The sequence below is a fragment of the Moschus berezovskii genome, chromosome X, assembly GCF_049115385.1.
Source record: "Moschus berezovskii isolate FMDL1 chromosome X, NW_MosBer_1.0, whole genome shotgun sequence".
Lineage (NCBI taxonomy): Eukaryota > Metazoa > Chordata > Mammalia > Artiodactyla > Moschidae > Moschus > Moschus berezovskii.
In genome coordinates this window covers 34,468,730-34,491,362 of record NC_142488.1, presented here as the reverse complement: position 1 = coordinate 34,491,362, position 22,633 = coordinate 34,468,730, and the positions used below count along the sequence as shown (strand labels likewise).

Below are 22,633 nucleotides of genomic sequence, written 5' to 3'. Positions count from 1 at the left end.
AAAGAAAGTACAAGAAAACTAAAATCTAATATTCCAATAGACACTGATTCAAAAAATTTCAATAAAATACTAGAAAATCAGCAGAATTATATAATTCAAAAGAATTATATACCAGAATCAAACGAGACTCATTTCAAGAATGAATGGATGAAGGGTAAATTTAAACTCACCAGCAATGACAAATTAGAAAAGAAAACTAATAAAACAATTCAGTTAGATAAAACCATTATTTGGATAAACTTACATATGTTAATCACTGCAGATGGTGACTGCATCCATGAAATTAAAAGACGCTTACTCCTTGGAAGGAAAGTTATGACCAACCTAGACAGCATATTAAAAAGCAGAGACATTACTTTGCCAACAAAGGCCCGGCTAGTCAAGGCTATGGTTTTTCCCGTGGTCATGTATGGATGTGAGAGTTGGACTGTGAAGAAAGCTGATCGCCAAAGAACTGATGCTTTTGAACTGTGGTGTTGGAGAAGACTCTTGAGAGTCCCTCGGACTGCAAGGAGATCCAACCAGTCCATTCTAGAGGAGATCAGTCCTGGGTGTTCATTGGAAGGACTGATGCTAAAGCTGAAACTCCAATACTTTGGCCACCTCATGCAACTAGTTGACTCACTGGAAAAGACCCTGATGCTGGGAGGGATTAGGGGCAGGAGGAGAAGGGGATGACAGAGAATGAGATGTTTGGATGGCATCACCGACTCTGTGGACATGAGGTTGAGTGAACTCTGGGAGTTGGTGATGGACAGGGAGGTCTGGCGTGCTGTGATTCATGGGGTCGCGGAGAGTCAGACATGACTGAGCGACTGAAGTGAACTGACATATGTTAATATGTGTACTAAATAATAAGGGAACCTAATCACTACTTCAAATACCATGAAATAATTTCAAGAATTAAAAGTCAGTCAGTTCAGTTCAGTCGCTCAGTCGTGTCCGACTCTTCGCGACCCATGAATCACAGCACGCCAGGCCTCCCTGTCCATCACCAACTCCCGGAGTTCACTCAAACTCATGTCCACAGAGTCGGTGATGCCATCCAGCCATCTCATTCTCTGTCATCCCCTTCTCCTCCCGCACCCAACCTTTCCTAGCATCAGAGTCTTTTCCAGTGAGTCAACTCGTTGCATGAGGTGGCCAAAGTATTGGAGTTTCAGCTTTAGCATCAGTCCTTCCAAGGAACACCCAGGATTGATCTCCTCTAGAATGGACTGGTTGGATCTCATTGCAGTCCGAGGGACTCTCAAGAGTCTTCTCCAACACCACAGTTCAAAAGCATCAGTTCTTTGGCGATCAGCTTTCTTCACAGTCCAACTCTCACATCCATACATGGCCACGGGAAAAACCATAGCCTTGACTAGACGGAACTTGGTTGGCAAAGTGATGTCTCTGCTTTTTAATATACTATCAAGGTTGGTCATAACTTTCCCTCCAAGGAGTAAGCGTCTTTTAATTTTATGGCTGCAATCAGCATCTGCAGTGATTTTGGAGCCCAAGAAAATAAAGTCTGACACTGTTTCCACTGTTTTTCCATCTATTTCCCATGAAGTGATGGGAACAGCTGCCATGATCTTCGTTTTCTGTTTGTTGAGCTTCACGCCAACATTTTCACTCTCCTCTTTCACTTTCATCAAGAGGCTTTTGAGTTCCTCTTCACTTTCTGCCATAAGGGTAGTGTCATCTGCATATCTGAGGTTATTGATATTTCTCCCAGCAATCTTGATTCCAGCTTGTGCTTCTTCCAGCCCAGCATTCCTCATGATGTACTCTGCATACAAGTTAAATAAGCAAGGTGACAATATACAGCCTTGACATATTCCTTTTCCTATCTGGAACCAGTCTGTTGTTCCATGTCCAGTTCTGACTGTTGGTTCCTGACCTGCATACAGGTTTCTCAAGAGGCAGGTCAGGTGGTCTGGTATTCCCATCTCTTTCAGAATGTTCCACAGTTTATTGTTATCCACACAGTCAAAGGCTTTGACATAGTCAATGAAGCAGAAATAGATGTTTTTCTGGAACTCTCTTGCTTTCTCCATGATCCAGCGGATGTTGGCAATTTGATCTCTGGTGTCTCTGCCTTTTCTAAAACCTGCTTGAACATCTGGGAGTTCACGGTTCACATATTACTGAAGCCTGATTACTAGCGTGTGAGATGAGTGCAATTGTGCGGTAGTTTGAGCATTCTTTGGCATGTACACTTCCTCTATTCTTTCTCATTTCTATATACATGACTCATTTTTCTTCCTCTAACATATCCATTTAAACATTATTGTATTTTTATTACCCTATAGCAGATAGAAATTTGACAACTGTTTAAAAAACAGCTCAAAAGTCCTATATGAGTGTAATACCATATGTTATATACCAAAATGAGAAATTACATATTCATCTAAAAACCAGAAATGGATGAAGAGAACTCTAAGTGAAATTAAAGGTCTATTTAGTAGCTTATGTTTTAATTGAAATAACATTTTAAAAATATATCTTGGAAATACCCCACTGATTTATATACATTTTCTCCAATGAAAACTTTGTCATTAGCAATACAAGTTTTATTTCTAAACAATCACATTTTTAATGGCATTTTATTTTCAGTTATTAATTAACTATGGTAGAAGAGATATGTGGTCAACTTCTTATAAACTTTTATTACGAAGAATAACTGTAGACTCAGCAACATGACTGGTAGTAATGAACCTTCAAACAAAAGACAGTAAATAATTATGGGAAAAATATGTATTTCTAATGATGATGATATTTTGCCACAACATGTATGTACATGTGATTAATTCATTCCCTGTATTTCTCTTTTCTGTCCAAAGCCAACTAATTCAAAATGGAACAAAAATAAAGCCTTGATTATTGGTGCTTGAGTTTATCAGAGTGATAGGAAAATTATTAGACTACTTTGGAAAAACTATAGGTGTAACAGAAATAATAGTAGTGGACAAAAGCAACTCTCTAAAATACAACATCGTTCATTTAATGGAGATTTTCAGTTTGAATGAGTGCTACAAAAATTCTAACAGGAATCACAATTATAGCTATTATGTTTTTTAATAGCACAAACTTGTATTTTGAGAAATGGATTATTTTTCTTTTGTAAACAGTCTAAATGTTTAAATAGTAAATAAAACAAATCCCTTAGTATATGTCATTTTTGAAAATCAGGAATTATTTTTCTCTAATTTCATACTCTCTTGCAAAATGTAAATACCAAACTCAAATTTATAGACTGAGTAATGCAATTTCACATTAATTTCTTTTGAAAATAATGAAAAAATATTTACTGAATGATTATTCTGCGTTAGGCAAATGCAAAATGCTTCACATTCATTACCTATTTAACCACTTTCATAAATATGTGAATTACTCACTGAATTTATTTTAAAGCTGAGCAACCGAGGGTCCAGAGAAGATTGGGTAACTTACTCCAAGTCATACAGTTAGTAAGTGACAAAGGCACATATATTTACCTGATATAGAATATGGGAAATGGCACATTAAACCATGTGTAAATATCACGGAATAAATGGGCACTTGATCAGAAAAACAGAAAAATCACTCACATACCTTGAAAATACTTATTTTGACCTAACGTGATAACACTCAGATACTGCTCACTGATCACCTAAAGTATATCTTCCCTTACAAAACCTGCAAAAGGAAGATTCCATGGCAACAGTTAAATATGGCAAGGTCTTTGACTCTTTGCACTTGGTTCCCTCACGTCCTTCCTGCTGCTTCCAATGGATCTTCACCACTCCCTCTCACTAATGAGGAGAACTGTTACGGAAAAATCACTGTATGGCTAGAATTTTATCCACTTGAGAATTTCTTGGAGGCACATTAACTGTCACAAAGTTTTTTCCATAAGCATTTCTTCTATGCATATTATATTACACATGATCAAATTAATCTTAATTGCTGCTTCTTAAATATCAGTTATTTAGTTGCTATGTTGTATCCAACTCTTGCAACCCCATGGACTGTAGCCCACCAGGCTCCTCTGTCCATGGAATTTCCCAGGCCAGAATATTGGAGTGGGTCTCTAACATCATACTACCCTTTAAAATTTGAATAACGAGACTAAAGATGAAAGCTAAGGAATTCTCTACTCGCCCTCTTCATCCTTCTCTGTCATTTTTTCCTTTCTTTGTTTTATCCTTATTTCTGATTCAGTTTCTTTTGTTTTATTTCTCCATAGGGAACCAAGAGGCAAGGTGGAAAAACAAAATCATGTGGCTGATAAAGAACAGAGATAAAGAAACTCAGGGTTGCAGCCGCACTGCCATAACTCTTTTCTCCCACTCTTTATAAACTCTTAATTTAAACCTATGACAGTTAAACTCCCGGTGGTAGTCTTACAGGCTCCACTTCTTTGTGCATGGAATTATACTGTTTGCTTTTTCTATAATACATTTTGACATGAGTATATCAAGAAACTAAAGACAACAGGAAAGGATTATGAAGGATAATCAAAATCTACAGGATTCAGATTTCTGTTGCAGAGAATGGTGGATTATATTTTAACTTTAGCAAGAACCTAAGATTTCATTACAGAAGCAAGAAGTGACAGCCTAGATTGAAAATTAAAACCACATGCTTCTTCCTGAATATAAAAGAAAAAAAAACTGATAAATTATATTTCATTAAAATTGAAAACTTCTATAATAACTTCATAAAATATATGTATATCAAATTGTCTCATTTTGCATCTTAAGAACACACAATTTTAATTTGTCAATTAAACCTCAATAAAGCTGGGAAAAATAAAAACTTTTGCTATTCTATAGATACTGTTAATCAAATTAAGAGGAAAACTACATACTTGGAGAAAAATTTGTAAAGCATGTATATAATAAAGGGAATATATCTAGAATATACTTTTAAAAAGTCTAAAGATTCAAAAATAAGAAAACAGACATTTCAATGGGGGCATGAACAAAAGATTTGAAAAAGCATTTCAGTGAAGAAGGTATATGGATAACAAGGTGGCTCAGATGGTAAAGAATTTGCCTGCAATGAGGGAGATCTGGGTTCAATCCCTGGGTCAGGAAGAAACCCTGGAGAAGGGAATGGCAATCCAGTTGAAAAAAATGTTCAACATCACTATTAGAAAAATACAAATCAAAACAACAGTGAGGTACCACCTCACACCAATTAGAATGGCCACCATTAAAAAGTCTACAAATAATAAATGCTGTAGAGGGTGTGGAGAAAAGGAAACCCTCCTACTCTGTTGGTGGGGATAAAAGTTGGTCCAGTCACTATGAAAAACAGTATGGAAGCTCCTCAAATAACTAAAAATAGAGTTGCCATATGATCCAGCAATCCCACTCCTGGGCATATATCCAGATAAAACCATAATTCAACAAGATACATGCACCCCAATATTTGTTGCAGCACTATTCACAATAGCCAAAACATGAAAACAACCTAAAAGTTCACTGACAGAAGAATGGATTTAAAAAGTTGTGGTATATATATATATATATATATACACACACAATGGAATACTACTCAGTCATGAAAAGAACAGAACAATGCCATTTGCAGCAACATGGATAGAACTAGAGATTATCATATTAAGTGAAGTAAGTCAGAAAGAGAAAGACAAATCTCATATCATATCACTTATATGTGGAATCCAAAGTATGGCACAAATGAACCTATCTATGAAACAGAAACAAACTCACATACATAGAGAACAGACTCATGGTTGCCAGTGGGGAGGTGGGGTGGGGAAGAATAGAATGGGAGTTTGTAGTTAGCAGATATAAGCTCTTATATATGGAATGGATAAACAAGGTCCTATTGCATAGCACAGGGAACTATAGTCAATATTCTATGATAAACCATAATGGAAAATAATATTAAAAAAGAATGTGTGTGTATATATATATATAAAGTATACTTCAATAAAAGAGAGAAAAAAAAGACAAAAAATGATTTTAAAGTTTTGGAATTTCTGAAACTTTAACCCTCTTACTTTCAATAGGTTATGTTTAACTTCTCATATACTAGAAAGCCTCTTTGAAGGATGCTTTGAATTTGAAAATTTTCATATAAATAGATGAATAAATTATTTACAACAAACCCCCTCTCTCTGAGATTCTTCAGTAAAAGTTCTACATGAGAAAAGCCTATGACTTGCTAAACCATATTTTCATTTTACTGTAAATAACTCCTTACAAAATACACAAATTCTTTTGACTAGTAAAGCAGGACACACACACACATAACATATACACACATAGAAGAAAGGATAAGAGGGAGAGAGGTGGAGAAAAGAGGGAGAAAGCTGTATCTTCTTAATAACAATGACATATATGTGTGTATGTATATGCATATATATTATATAGAGGTGTATTATATATATATATATATATATATATTTCTATATATATATATATATGGAGAAGGAAATGGCAACCCACTCCAGTGTTCTTGCCTGGAGAATCCCAGGGACGGGGGAGCCTGGTGGGCTGCCGTCTATGGGGTCACACAGAGTCGGACACGACTGAAGTGACTTAGCAGCATATATATATATATCTCAGTAGTTCAAAATTCAAATATGAAGTTTTTAACCAGAATATCATGGGGGTAGATTCAGTAGCCACTAGAGCCTTCTTCTAAGAGCAACCTGAACTTATATTCAAGAAAGCATCTACAGCCAGCCTTGCATTCCCAGGGAGAACTATGTCTCTGATACATGATCATCAATTATGAGTGAATGTTGTACCAATTAAATGTGGGTTTCAAGGCAAACACTGGAATCTCAGGAGTATCTTAGTTTGACAGAATGGATGCAGTTTCCGAATTTATGCTTTTCTCTAAGTTTGTAAATCTTCCTTGTACTCATATTTTATTGCACTCCTCTTATTGTACTACTGAGCAATTTTTAAAATACTTTAGAAATAATTCTTGAACTGTATTACTTCTTCCCTTTGATACTAACCGGACACCTGCTGCATGTATACATACTAACCGGATACCTGCTGCATGATACATGTATGTCAGGTGTTGGTCTGCAGGCCAGTGTTAGCCTGGCACTCAGAGGACAGAATATCCTGTGCAAAGGCAGAAAATGCAAAATTTGCCTCCTTCTTTGATCTATTAACATATATGAATTTATCTCGAGCCAATTATACAAGTAGACCTTGAGACTAGAGTTAATGCTGATTTTGACTTTGGGGTTGGGACAGGAAGACATAACTAGTGTTCACAAGCCTCACCCAGGTTAATCCCACTCAGGCAGGTAGAGCTTTTATCAACTATCAGAGCAGAGGCTGTCTGGGAAAGCAGAGACAGAAAACTAAGAGGAGAGCCCAGAGGACCATGAGAGGATCCAAACAAACTCAATTCATTCTCTCTGCACTGCCTCAAGGCCCTGTTTTTGCAAACCATTTCCTTCACCTAAGAAAGCATGAAAATGCTTTATGGCATTTAGAGCAGCCAGCATTTGTTTTGAAATACCAGTGGCATCTAACTGGTTTTTATGTTCCTATAACTGTATACAGTCTACAACACTGGTGGGAATAAGCCAGCAAGATCCAAATTCTATTTCAGCCAAGCTTTTGATAGAACTGCCTCTGGCATTTTCAGTGAGATCAACTAGGAGAGAGTGGAAACAAAAGAAGTCCTAAATTCTCCCATATATCCATATCATGTTAGAGAATTTTAAAAAATGGAGCTAGCATATTAAATAAGGGTGCTAAATATTAGTTTAAGACCTAATAGATGAGCACTTTTCATATATCTCTATTTTATGCCCATAACTACCCTGAAAGTTAAGGTATTATCTATATTTTACATGTAAAAAATCTGATAATCAGAGATGCTAAGTATATTGCCAAGGTTGCCCAACCAGAGAACGATGTAAGTGGAGATTGAAGTCCCGTGCACCTTTTGAACATGTTCCTTTGCGACCCAGTAACATTAAGATAAGAGCAAAGTAAAGGATGTGCAATTCTGCCATTGCAATGTGGCAGTTAGCAAGAATACACTGTCCAGACTTTAAATAAAAAATGCAAATTTAAATAGCATTGCTCTTGCTCAGAATCACATTCTGAAAATACACATGACAAGCAGGCTTCTCATCACATATATTAGAAATCAAAATTTGAACTGAATTTGTATTTCAAACTGGTAATACATCTCTCTCTAGATAGTGTATTATGTCAGAGAGTAGTGGGGCGCCAACTATAAAAACTAATCCTATCTTGTTTAAACATAGGCCTAACATAAGAACTTTGTTATGCACACATTAAACACTTTGTTTTGACATTAAGCAGAAGTTCACTGAACAGAAATTTTTAAAAGTCTTTAGCAAAGCTGACTAAAACCTCTTTGCAATCGTTTGGAAGAGGCTTTCTTGTGCCAATGTCATAATAGATCTCATTCCAGCATAAGAACTTTCAAATTGCAAATTTGCAGAGATAAATCTTAGCTATAATTCACAGTTGTGTTGAACTGAATAAATACAATCACTTTTCAGCAAGTGAAAAAGCACCTTCAGCTGCCATTGAAAAAAATACAGGGTAATTATAGGCTACCTCAAAATTATCATCATTACCCACTTTCTGGAGCTATCAGTCTGTCAAGGGTCACAGATATAAGAGAGACTATTTAGAGACAAAATTTACTAACATGACTGGAAACCATCTTAAAATGTGGATTCTCAGCATTTAGTTTTCTACTGTAGAATAAAAAAAGAATAGTATTGAACTGTGTCCATGTAGTATGCTAAATAATTAAATACTTGACACTGTAAGTGAATGGTTTATGAAATGTCTTTTTTTATACATATTTTTAATTGAGATAAAATCTACATATAACATTAAATTAGTTTTAGGTGTAAAAATCTTGTTAAACGTTTAGATTTTAGGTCACCATGTCATGATTCACATACTAAATTATTTCAGCCTAATATTTGTTCATAAATTTAAATGACTCATAGTTCAACAAATAATCCTGGTGAATGCCTACAACTCTGCAGACAAAGATAAGATATTCAATATCCAAAATCTCCCCCTATCTCACCCTTTTCTTTTTTGATCACAAACAAATGGTTTTCCCTGGTGGCTCAGTGGGTAAAGAATCCGCCTGCAAGGCAGAAGACACAGGTTCAATCCCTTGGTTGGGAAGATCCCCTAGAGAAGGAAATGGCAACCCATGCCAGTATTCTTGTCTGGGAAATCCCATGGACAGAGGAGCCTGGCAGGCTACAGTGCATGGGGTCACAGAGTCGGACATATCTTAGTGACTAAACTACCACCACCAGATGTCACTAACAATTGTAATGATTTCTAAAGACTTCTTCCCTGGAGATGAAAGCATGTTGCTCACAAGTAGGCATTCATAAGGGATCACTGTGAAGTCTTATACTTACACTAAATAAATCAACTGCACAAGTTAACAAGATAAAAGCTGTTTAAAGATAAACAGGGATCAACATTTCTATAATATGTTAGAAGGGATGTTCAGAGAATACCGTCTCAAATGAAATTTTTAAGTTAAACACACATACAAGCTAAGAAAGCAGCAATCCACTGCACTGAGTCATCACTGAAGATGCTATCTGTTCTGGAATATGGACTACTCTGTGGTAGACTGGAGTCTTGTCTTTTGGGGTGATAACTGGGAATGTGAACACCAAATTGCCAAAGAGCTCATGCTTCTAAGGTTTGGGGCCCAGATTTCACAAGCCCCAAATTAATTATTTAGCTTTATAACTCTTCATTTCTCTTCACAGAAAGGGGGCCCTAGAGGCATCCCTACAAGTTTAGATAGTCACCTGTCTGTTATTAAAATCTGCTTTCTAAAATTATATTATGACCCTGATATTCACAAGCTGGAGTGCACTGAGATGACAAGTGTGACATCCTTATAATAAACTCAGAAAAGTTATGCCAGAGACATACGTGCTATATGTAGATTATTAAAGAGCAAATGGAGTGAACTCTTAGAAAAAATGATATGTATCAAACTGTATAACCTTAATCCTTCAGTTCAGTTCAGTTCAGTTCAGTTCAGTCGCTCAGTCGTGTCTGACTCTTTGCGACCCTATGAATCACAGCACGCCAGGCCTCCCTGTCCATCACCAACTCCCGGAGTTCACTCAAACCGTACTCCATCGAGTCGGTGATGCATTCCAGCCATCTCATCCTCTGTCATCCCCTTCTCCTCCTGCCCCCATTCCCTCCCAGCATCAGGGTCTTTTCCAGTGAGTCAACTCATCGCATGAGGTGGCCAAAGTATTGCAGTTTCAGCTTTAGCATCAGTCCTTCCAATGAACACCCAGGACTGATCTCCTTTAGAATGGACTGGTTGGATCTCCTTGCAGTCCAAGGGACTTTCAAGAGTCTTCTCCAATACCACAGTTCAAAAGCATCAATTCTTTGGTGATCAGCTTTCTTCACAGTACAACTCTAACATCCATACATGACCGCACTGGAAAAACCATAGCCTTGACTAGACAGACAAAGTAATGTCTCTGCTTTTTAATATGCTATCTAGGTTGGTCATAACTTTCCTTCCAAGGAGTAAGCCTCTTTTAATTTCATGGCTGCAGTCACCATCTGCAGTGATTTTGGAGCCCAAAAAAATAAAGTCTGACACTGTTTCCACTGTTTCCCCATCTATTTCCCATGAAGTGATGGGACCAGATGCCATGATCTTCGTTTTCTGAATGTTGAGCTTTAAGCCAACTTTTTCACTCTCCTCTTTCACTTTCATCAAGAGGCTTTTTAGTTCTTCTTCACTTTCTGTCATAAGGGTGGTGTCATCTGCATATCTGAGGTTATTGATATTTCTCCCAGCAATCTTGATTCCAGCTTGTGCTTCTTCCAGCCCAGTGTTCCTCACGATGTACTCTGCATATAAGTTAAATAAGCAGGGTGACAGTATACAGCCTTGACGTACTCCTTTTCCTATTTGGAACCAGCCTGTTGTTCCATGTCCAGTTCTAACTGTTGCTTCCTGACCTGCATACAGGTTTCTCAAGAGGCAGGTCAGGTGGTCTAGTATTCCAATCTCTTTCAGAATTTTCTACAGTTTATTGTGATCCACACAGTCAAAGGCTTTGGCATAGTCAGTAAAGTCAATAAATAAAAATTAATCCTTACAAGTTAATTTTCTTAGTGCTTATATTAGGAGAACATACATTGTGAACATGCATATTTATAGCCATCTTAAATCTTATTTGTGAATCATATTATGCTATTACAATGAAAATTAATATAAGGATTACTGCTACTAAAGTACATGCTAATCACTAAGGCCTAATCATCTCTACCTAAATATTGATCTTGTACAAAAAAATCAAGTTTCTACCTGAGACATGTGGAAATTTAGTTGCATATTTCACTACTACAAATGAGCCACAGTCTATTACTACATTTCTATATTTTGCTACGTACTAGTACTGTAATAATGGAGAGTAATATCAACTTTTTGCATTATAATGACCAGAGAGGATATTTCATGGTTGTTAAGGACAGAATTAAGCCATTATATCTTAATGTGTTTAGTCATTAACACATTTCTGCCTTTACACATGGTGGTTTTGTTTGCTTGATTTTGTGCTTCTGTTTCCCTTCAAGGGTCTATGTTTTCATATCTAGAGTTGACTGATTCAATATTTTTCCATTTTCCTGTAATTGATTGACACAAAAAGATAAGCTTCAAATCAACATAGAAATGAGCTTTCCCTCCCTAACTAGGAAATCTATCCTGCTGATGGCTTCTCTTGCACAGTTAAATTTATCACCTTCCTTAGAGTTGCTTACTAACACAAATACCCTTGACTTTCTTTTCTCCCTTCTCTCTCCATATTTATTCTTCATCAAATGCAACTGTGGTAAATGCTATGTTGCATCAACCATAGTCTTGTTCAGGAATGAAGGACTTATTTCTGTTCCTACTAGGAATGATGCTGGTAAATGACCATCTGGTCAAGCCCTCTTCAGACATTGACTTGAATGGAAAAAGCAAGCCTCCTCCAAGGTCAAACATCCTTCCACATGTAGTCCACTTTTCAATGACTAATCAACACAGCATGAATCAAGGCAAATTGCAAGTGGTCAAACAGGAGATGACAAGAGTTAACATCGACATTCTAGGAATCAGTGAACTAAGATGGACTGGATGGGTGAATTTAACTCAGATGACCATTATATCTACTATTGTGGGCAGGAATCCCTTAGAAGAAATGGAATAGCCATCATAGTCAAAAAAAGAGTCCGAAATGCAGTACTTGGATGCAATCGCAAAAACGACAGAATGATCTCTGTTCGTTTCCAAGGCAAACCATTCAATATCACAGTAATCCAAGTCTATGCCTGGACCAGTAACGCTGAAGAGGCTGAAGTTGAACAGTTCTATGAAGAACTACAATATCTTCTAGAAATAACACCCAAAAAAGATGTCCTTTTAATTATAGTGGACTGGAATGCAAAAGTAGGAAGTCAAGAAACACCTGGAGTAACAGGAAAATTTGGCCTTGGAGCATGTAATGAATCTGGGCAAAGGCTAATAGAGTTCTGCCAGGAGAACGCACTGGTCAGAGCAAACACCCTCTTCCAACAACACAAGAGAAGACTCTACACATGGACATCACCAGATGGTCGACACTGAAATCAGATTGATTATATTCTATGCAGTCAAAGATGGAGAAGCTCTATACAGTCTGCCAAAACAAGACCAGGAATGAACTGTGGCTCAGATCATGAACTCCTTACTAGCAAATTCAGACTGAAATTGAAGAAAGTGGAGAAAACCACTAGACCATTCAGGTATGACTTAAATCAAATCCCATATGATTATAGAGTGGAATTGAGAAATAGATTTAAGGAACTAGATGTGATAGACAGAGTGCCTGATGAACTATGGATGGAGGTTCATGACATTGTACAGGAGACAGGAATCAAGACCATCCCCAAGAAAAAGAAATGTAAAAAAGTAAGGTGGCTGTCTGAGGAGGCCTTACAAATAGCTGTGAAAAGAAGAGAAGCAAAAAGCAAAGGAGAAAAGGAAAGACATACCCATTTGAATGCAGAGTTCCAAAGAATAGGAAGGAGAGATAAGAAAGCCTTCCTCAGTGATCAATGCAAAGAAATAGAGGAAAACAATAGAATGGGAAAGACTAGAGATCTTCTTAAGAAAATCAGAGATACCAAGGAAAAATTTCATGCAAAGATGGGCTCAATAAAGGACAGATATGGTATGGACCTAAGAGAAGCAGAAGATATTAAGAAGAGGTGGCAAGAATACACAGAAGAACTATATAAAAAAATTCTTCACAACCCAGATAATCACGATGGTGTGATCACTCACCTAGAGCCAGACATTCTAAAAGGTGAAGTCAAGTGGGGCTTAGGAAGCATCACTATGAACACAGCTAGTGAAGGTGATGCAATTCCACTTGACCTATTTCCAATTCTGAAAGATGATGCTGTGAAAGTGCTGCACTCAATATGCCAGCATATTTGGAAAACTCAGCAGTGGCCACAGGACTGGAAAAGGTCAGTTTTCATTCTAATCCCAAAGAAAGGCAATGCCAAAGAATGATCAAACTACCACACAATTGCACTCATCTCACCTGCTAGTAAAGTAATGTTTAAAATTCTTCAAGCCAGGCTTCAACAATATGTGAACTGTGAACTTCCAGATGTTCAAGCTGGTTTTAGAAGAGGCAGTGGAACCAGAGATCAAATAGCCAACATCTGCTGGATCATGAAAAAGCAAGAGAGTTCCAGAAAAACATCCATTTCTGCTTTATTGACTATGCCAAAGCCTTTGACTGTGTGGATCACAATAAACTGTGGAAAATTCTGAAAGAGATGGGAATACCAGACCACCTGACCTGCCTCTTGAGAAACCTATATGCAGGTCAAGAAGCAACAGTTAGAACTGTACATGGAACAACAGACTGGCTCCAAATAGGAAAAGGAGTACGTCAAGTCTGTATACTGTCACCCTGCTTATTTAACTTATATGTGGAGTACATCATGAGAAACGCTGGGCTGGAGGAAGCACAAGCTGGAAGCAAGATTGCTGGGAGAAATATCAATAACCTCAGATATGCAGATGACACCACCCTTAAGGCAGAAAGTGAAGAACTAAAGAGCCTCTTGATGAAAGTGAAAGAGGAGAGTGAAAAGGCTGGCTTGAAGCTGAACATTCAGAAAACGAAGATCATGGCATCTGGTCCCATCACTTCATGGGAAATAGATGGTGAAACAGTGGAAGCAGAGGCTGACTTTATTTTTTTGGGGGGGCTCTAAAATCACTGCAGATGGTGACTGCAGCCATGAAATTAAAAGAGGCTTACTCCTTGGAAGGAAAGTTATGACCAACCTAGACAGCATATTAAAAAGCAGAGATATTACTTTGCCAACAAAGGTCTGTCTAGTCAAGGCTATGGTTTTTCCAGTGGTCATGTATGGATGTGGGAGTTGGACAGTGAATAAAGCTGAGCGCCGAAGAATGGATGCTTTTGAACTGTGGTGCTGGAGAAGACTCTTGAGAGTCCCTTGGACTGCAAGGAGATCCAACCAGTCCATTCTAAAGGAGATCAGTCCTGGGTGTTCATTGGAAGGACTGATGCTAAAGCTGAAACTGCAATACTTTGGCCACCTCATGCGAAGAGTTGACTCATGGGATAATATCCTGATGCTGGGAGGGACTGGGGGCAGGAGGAGAAGGTTACGACATAGGATGATATGGCTGGATAGCATCACCGACTCAATGGACATGAGTTTGAGTGAACTCTGAGAGTTAGTTGTGGACAGGGAGGCCTGGCGTGCTGCGGTTCATGGAGTCACAATGAGTCGGACATGACTGAGCGACTGAACTGAACTGAACTGAATCAACACAGCAGCATAAAGGCCCAGTCCCCTTCTCCTAACTTGGTACAATTCCAAAGGACCATCCCAGCTTCAGAGACCCCAATGAGTTGACAAAACGCCTTTACTTGGTCTGTCCGGAAACCCAACTTTTTCCTCTGCTCAGTATTATACTACACTTTCTTACCTTTCACTTTACAAATGTTGATGACAACACAGTCCTTAATACATGTGCTATACGCTAAGTTCCCATCCTAGAATCTGATTCCCTTGAAATGTAAGCTGCTATAGCGTCATTTTCCAGTCACTTTTCCTGAAATTTTCCTTCTGTTTTTTTTAACTCACTATCATTGGACTTGTTTGGTCTGCCTTCAATCTTCATTTAAATGGTCAATATTATTTTTTTGTTCCATGGTGAAAGAGGCATTCGAATTAAAACCTCTACTTTGGCACATATGAAACATGATTGTAGCTCACTTCAGGCTGCTGTGATAATTCCAAATCCATCCATTTTTCAAAAGTCTTACCTATCAATCAATATGCCATGACACCCAGTATAGTATATACCACATATAACTCAGTGCCCCATGAAAATCCCCTCTGCAGACAGCTCCCATACACACCAATTTTTTCCTATGATATTTTTCTTGTAGGGATTCACTGGCATGTAATCTTCCCTAAGAACAAACATTAATGCTTGATGGAGAGGAGTTAGAGGATGTTTACCTCAATTTGCTTACCCTTCAGCCTGACAATTCTCTCAGAAAGTTACCAATAAGTTTCCCCAGGACTCAGCAGTAGTTTGATATATATCTTACTTTTTGCTGACTTTTCCCCTTCAGCATTTTACTTCTCCATTCAGTCAGTGTGCTTTCTGTGATCACCTCTCAAATAAACTACTTTCAATTAAACTCTTCTCTCAGGGTCTGCTTGCAGTATAAGAGGCACAAACTAATACTGAGAACTGATCAACCAGAATATTACTAAAGTCCACTAAACGATCTCTCAGATCTATCCACCCTGTCTTGTACTCCCTTTCTGTTTTGTATATTATCTCTAGACTTTTCTTTCTAAAATTCAGTTGACTCATGCCCCTCAGAAATCTTCAATGGCTGCAACTGCAGTAAGAAGTAAAACAAAAATTCCATCCAACAAAGTCTGCCTATATTTCTAACTATATGTCACTCTGCATTGGCTGCCACAGATACACACTCCAGACATACCCCTGCTAGTCATCATTTACAGAAAATATCTCTTCTGTGTTTTCAATAAGATTGTTTCCTCTGCTCTGCTCACCATATTGGCTGGTAAGTCCCAGCTCAAACGTTCAGCTTTAAGGTCCAGATCAAAACCATTATCCTCTAAGAAACCCTCTCAGACTCCCACTGTTAGGGTTAATGTTTTCCATTATCAGCGCCATGTTTAAACTTGTGGTATATCAAAGTGTACCTTGTACTAGATGATTTATGGATATGTATTTCCACCACCAGATACGAATTCCCAGGAGGCAGGAGCCACATGATATTTATCTTTGTATCCAGTAGTAATATTTGAAATAATTAAGAAACCAATATTCCAGCCTGGATCAATCAGAAAGTATGCTGGATCCAAATTCTGAGGCTTGTGCTAACCCTTTACATCTTGCTGAATTATTGGGGAGGCTGGGGGCCAAAGGGATAGGCTGTGGTGGCTAGAGTTCAAAAGTTGGATTACAGTGGAGTTCAAACAATTAAGGATTGCCAACATATGAGGAAAAGCATCTGTGAAAATATTTTAAAGAACAGAGTGTAACTGGTTGAAGGTCAGCTTTGTTTATAACTACTATACTCATCAAGACTTTCCAAATTATAGGCCTTTTGTAAATAACTGTTCATATAATTAAGTATAGAACTAAAAACATGCACAAAGTTTTCAAGACCAGTGATACACACAAACACACACAGACACTGACATACTTCTTTAACCAGTACAAATAGGAACATCCTCATATATGTATGAAAATTTTAGTCCAGTTTTCTTTATATTGCAACAGATTAACAACTGTTCGGAAACAATTACATCTCCACTGCTTAAAATGTTGTAGAAGCCTTCCAACAGTAATATCAATAAAAATGGAGCTTGCCTTCTTTACAGGCTCAGCCTGTCCAAATCATAATGGTAACATTAATTCAAATCTAAGGGACTGCCCTGGGAAGCACAATCATGAAAATGTCTTGCAAATATTTTTCAAAATTATGAAGCCTGCAAGGGCTCTTGCGTAGCCAGCAATATTTACTAATTCATCTCACCTAACAATATGCCCTGAGTTGCCTTTAATGTTTCCAAATTTCTTCTAAAGTCCTTCAGATCAGCATGCTGAGTCCTTATCTGATGAGTGAAAATGTTTTGAAATTTGAAAATATGTTTTGAAATTTTTAGCATTTCTAAAATGCTGCCCAAATCAACAAAAATGACTATATAAAGACATATTAAATCTGATTATTTAATTTTTCTTAGCTCCATTTCTATAACTTTAAGAGTCTGATTCATGGATCAGTGGCTCTATTTTGCTTAATGGAGTGATAAACACTCCTAATTCAACAACATTCTACCATTTAAAGTTCCTCTTGCGTTTCTTCTCACACATAGCAGACCTTTCTGCCTTTTATAGGACAGGAAACTCAAATTTATTACCTATATCAAAAATAATAATGGCAATTCTGAATGGCTTGCTATCCTTTATGAAAGATTAATCAAAATTCTAAAACTAAGGAAAAGCTATCATTAGGACTGTCATTTGATGATGAGAATAAAAACTGAAATTTATATTTCTTCAGTTCCGTTCAGTCGCTCAGTCGCGTCCGAATCTCTGTGACCCCATGAATCACAGCACGCCAGGCCTCCCTGTCCATCGCCAACTCCCGGAGTTCACTCAAACCCATGTCCACAGAGTCGGTGATGCCATCCAGCCATCTCATTCTCCGTCGTCTCCTTCTCCTCCCACCCCCAACCTTTCCCAGCATCAGAGTCTTTTCCAGTGAGTCAACTCGTCGCATGAGGTGGCCAAAGTATTGCAGTTTCAGCTTCAGCATCAGTCCTTCCAATGAACACCCAGGATCGATCTCCCTTAGAATGGACTGGTTGGATCTCCTTGCAGTCCAAGGGACTCTCAAGAGTCTTCTCCAGCACCACGGTTCAAAAGCATCAATTCTTCGGCGATCAGCTTTCTTCACAGTCCAACTCTCACATCCATACATGACCACGGGAAAAACCATAGCCTTGACTAGACGGACCTTTGTTGGCAAAGTAATGTCTCTGCTTTTTAATATATTATCAAGGTTGGTCATAACTTTCCTTCCAAGGAGTAAGCGTCTTTTAATTTCATGGCTGCAATCAGCATCTGCAGTGATTTTGGAGCCCAAAAAAATAAAGTCTGACACTGTTTCCACTGTTTTTCCATCTAGTTCCCATGAAGTGATGGGACCAGATGCCATGATCTTTGTTTTCTGAATGTTGAGCTTCAATTAAAATCTTCCAAATTATTATAAAAATGGCCAAAAAAATGCTACTTTATTGAAATGTTTGAAATAGGCTCACTCTAGCTCAAAATCTACCTACTACATGGAGAATAATGATGGGCTTTGCAAAGTCAAGTGTCTGAAAAGTGATGGGAAGATTTCATAAGATGCTAACAGCTATGACTATGGTGACATGCGGGGTCAAGCCAATTAGAAGTAGAGAGTGAGGGGCGGGTGAGTTGGCTCTTCACTCACAGAATATTCTATGACAGCAGTAGTAACTGGATCACAGTGGTTGCCATTCTGAAATTTCCCTTCTGCTTGTTAATAGCACTGGCATTCAGCCTACTCTCTATGTGCTTTCTACACTTTTAAACTGTATCCATTTACCAACATTTTAATAATTTCCTCAACAGGATCAAACCATCATGGGACACTGAATTGTCTTCCAAATAGAACAATTATTCCTTTGATGAATTACAGTTCCTCAGTTATTCCCTGTTACTCGTCTATACCCCCAACCCCTCTTCCATCAAAAGCTTTGTAGGAATATCCCTAACTCCTATTCCCAAGCGAGCAACTCTTTTCAGGGACCATTAGGCAATTTGTATAAATGGATGCTTTGTTAGAAAAAAAGGAAGAAAACTTCACATGTACCAAAGCCTTTAACCTATTTTTCATGTATCAGTTAAGTATATTATATGTACATGATTTTAAAATACCTAATCTTATAAATAAATATTCTCATAGGATGCTGTCTGGCTCATAAATTGGTATAAGTATTTGAAAGTATTTATTCCAATTTTGGGGCTTCTCTGGTGGCTCAGATGGTAAAGAATCTGCCTGCAATGAAGGAGACACGGGTTCGATCCCTGGGTTGAGAAGATCCCCTGGAGAAGGGAATAGCTACCCACTCCAGCATTCTTGCCTGGAGAATTCCATGGAGAGAGAAGCCTGGCAGGCTACAGTCCATGGGGTCGCAAAGAGTCAGACACAACTGAGCAACTAACACATACCCTAATTTTAAATGTTAATGCTTTAACTATAACTATTTCTACTTCCAGGAATTTGCCCTACAAATTCAAATAAATGAACAAGAAAGTATAGCACTATAGATGAAATGTATGCCCCAAAGCACTGATTATTTAGAAAGCTAATGACTTAAATAGAAAACTAAATTTCCCTCTGGATCATTTATTAGAAACAAGAAATGTAAATTACTTTTTAATTTCTTCTCATCATGCATGTTTTCCAGTATGGTAGTTAATAATATTTTATTAACAATTTTCTTACCTTTGAATATACCACGCTTCCAAGGGCACACATGTAGAATATATGGAACTGTGTTATCAGGGTCTATGGTGATGTCTGGGCTTCCCCACACTATCGGAAGGTCTGAAAATACCTAGAAAAGAGAATCCAAAAACAGGAATCACATAATGTCAACATTTCCATGAAATTAGTATAACAAGCTAAAGCATAGAAAAAGCTGAAATTTAACTTAAATATTTTCATTGAAACTGTACACTTTTAAGTGAAAAGCAAGCCATAAAATATAGACATACAGTAGAAGAAAAATCGGAGACTTATGGAAAAATATAACACAATAAAAATGTTTATTTTCTTTTGCTACTGGTAGCAAGATCACTGATGTTTATACAATCAGAGTAGCTTCTATAGGCCATGCAGAAGTTTCTTTATGCAATTTGATATACAAAAGTTAAACCACTTCAATGAATTTCTACATCAATATGAATATGGTATAATATAGTCAATATTATACAGTATATAAATATTAATATAATCAATATTAATATAGCATATAATATTTAAGCAGCATCTGACTACAACTATTGTTGGCTAGATTCAACTTTCACCTTAGTGAGTACTTTCATCTTGCCCCCCTCCACCATTCTGTACAGGCAAACACTAATCTACTTTGTCCCTCTATAGATTTGCCTATCCTGAACAATTCCTAAAAAAGAAATTATACAGTATATGGTCTTTTGTGACTAGCTCTTTTTCACTTAGCATAATGTTTTCAAGGTTCACCTATGTTGTGTTTATCAGCACATCATTTCCTTTTTACTGATGAATGGCATTAAATCATATAAACAACACATTTTGTGTCTCCATTCATAAGTTGATGAAAATGTGCAGTGTTTCTGTTCTTGTCTATTATGAATAATGCAGCTATGAAACCATGCAGAAGTGTTTGAGTGCACACAGATTTTAATTCCTTGTGGACATATATCTTAGAGTGGAACTGATGGGACATAGGATGCCCAATCTTTTAAATTATTGCTTTCCAAAAGTCTTCTCCAAAATGGCTGCACCATTTTTCTTTCCCACCAACAATGCATGATGGTTCTTATTTTCTCTACAGCTTCTCTCAAAGGTTTTTGTATATCATTTTTATAATAGCCATCCTAGTGAGTGCGAAGTGGTATCTCATTGTGATTAAGGAGGATGTCAAGGTTGTATATTGTCACCCTGCTTATTTAACTTATATGCAAAGTACATCATGAGAAATGCTGGGCTGGAGGAAGCACAAGCTGGAATCAAGACTGCCAGGAGAAATATCAATAACCTCAGATATGCAGATGACATCACCCTTATGGCAGAAAGCGAAGAAGAACTAAAGAGCCCCTTGATGAAAGTGAAAGAGAGTGAAAAAGTTGACTTAAAGTTCAACATTCAGAAAACTAAGATCAGGGCATCCAGTCCCATCACTTCATGGCAAATAGATGGGGAAACAGTGGAAACAGTGTCAGACTTTATTTTGGGGGGCTCCAAAATCACTGCAGGTGGTGACTGCAGCCATGAAATTAAAAGACGCTTACTCCTTGGAAGGAATGTTATGATCAACCTAGATAGCATATTGAAAAGCAGAGACGTCACTTTGTCAACAAAGGTCCGTCTAATCAAGGCTATGGTTTTTCCAGTAGTCATGTATGGGTGTGAGAGTTGGACTATAAAGAAAGCTGAGTGCCGAAGAATTGATGCTTTTAAACTGAGTTGTTGGAGAAGACTCTTGAGAGTTCCTTGGACTGCAAGGTGATCCAACCAGTTCATCCTAAAGGAAATCAGTCCTGAAGATTCATTGGAAGGACTGATGTTGAAGCTGAAACTCCAACACTTTGGCTACCTGATGCGAAGAACTGACTCATTGGAAAAGACCCTGATGCAGGGAAAGATTGAAGGTAGAAGGGGAAGGGAATGACAGAGGATGAGATGGTTGGATGGGATCACCGACTCAATGGACATGAGTCTGAGTAAACTCCAGGAGTTGGTGATGGACAGGGAGGTCTAGCATGCTGCAGTTCACGGGGTAGCAAAGAGTCAGACGCGACTAAGCCACTGAACTGAAGGATTGATGATGTTCAATATCTTTTCATGTGTTTATTGTTCATTTGCATGTACTTTTGGGGGAACTGTTAAGACTCTTTACACATTTAAAAAATTGTATTACTTGTTTCATTATTAAATTGTAAAAGATGTTTATATATTCTAGAAACAAGGCCCTTATCAGATATTGGTCATGTGGGTATTTTCTCTCATTCTGCGGACTGTTTTTCACTTTCTTCAATCTATCACTTGAAACACAATGGCAACTCTGTGTTGAGCAAGTCTGTAAGTGCCATTTTTTCAATAGTATTTGCTCACTTTGTCACACTTTGATAATTTTTGGAGTATTTCATACATTTTCATTGTTTTTATAATTATTATGGTTATCAATGATCTTCAATGTTCAATGTAATTGTCTTGGCATTTTTTAGCAATAAAGTATTTTTAAAAATTTTTTTATCTTTATTTATTTATTTATTTTATTTTACAATATTATATTGGTTGGTTTTACCATATATTGACATGAATTCGCCCCAGGTGTACATGAGTTCCCCCTCCTGAACCCCCCCTCTCACCTCCCTCCTCCCTTTATCCTCTCTCTTGGTCATCCCTGCACACCAGCCCCGAGTATCCTGTAACATGCATTGACCCTGAACTGCTGATTCGTTTCACATATGACAACATACATGTTTCAATGTCATTCTCTCAAATCATCCCACCCTCACCCTCTCCCACAAAGTCCCAAAGACTGTTCGATACAACTGTGTCTCTTTTGCTGTCTCGTATACAGGGTTATATTTCCATCTTTCTAAATTCCATATATATGTGTTAGTATACTGTATTGGTGTGTTTCTTTCTGTCTTACTTCACTCTGTATAATAGGCTCCAGTTTCATCCACCTCATTAGAACTGATTCAAATGCATTCTTTTTAA

The 22,633-nt window shown here is 37.6% G+C and overlaps 1 protein-coding gene across 1 annotated transcript in view; it reads right to left on the bottom strand.

Annotated features, from left to right (window-relative positions):
- CFAP47 (cilia and flagella associated protein 47) overlaps positions 1-22,633 on the bottom strand; it is a 509,689-nt gene that overhangs the window by 132,463 nt on the left and 354,593 nt on the right. The window contains exon 51 of the mRNA XM_088833637.1: positions 19,646-19,757. Coding sequence (XP_088689763.1) covers positions 19,646-19,757 — 112 coding nt within the window. The remainder of the gene's footprint in view (positions 1-19,645; positions 19,758-22,633) is intronic.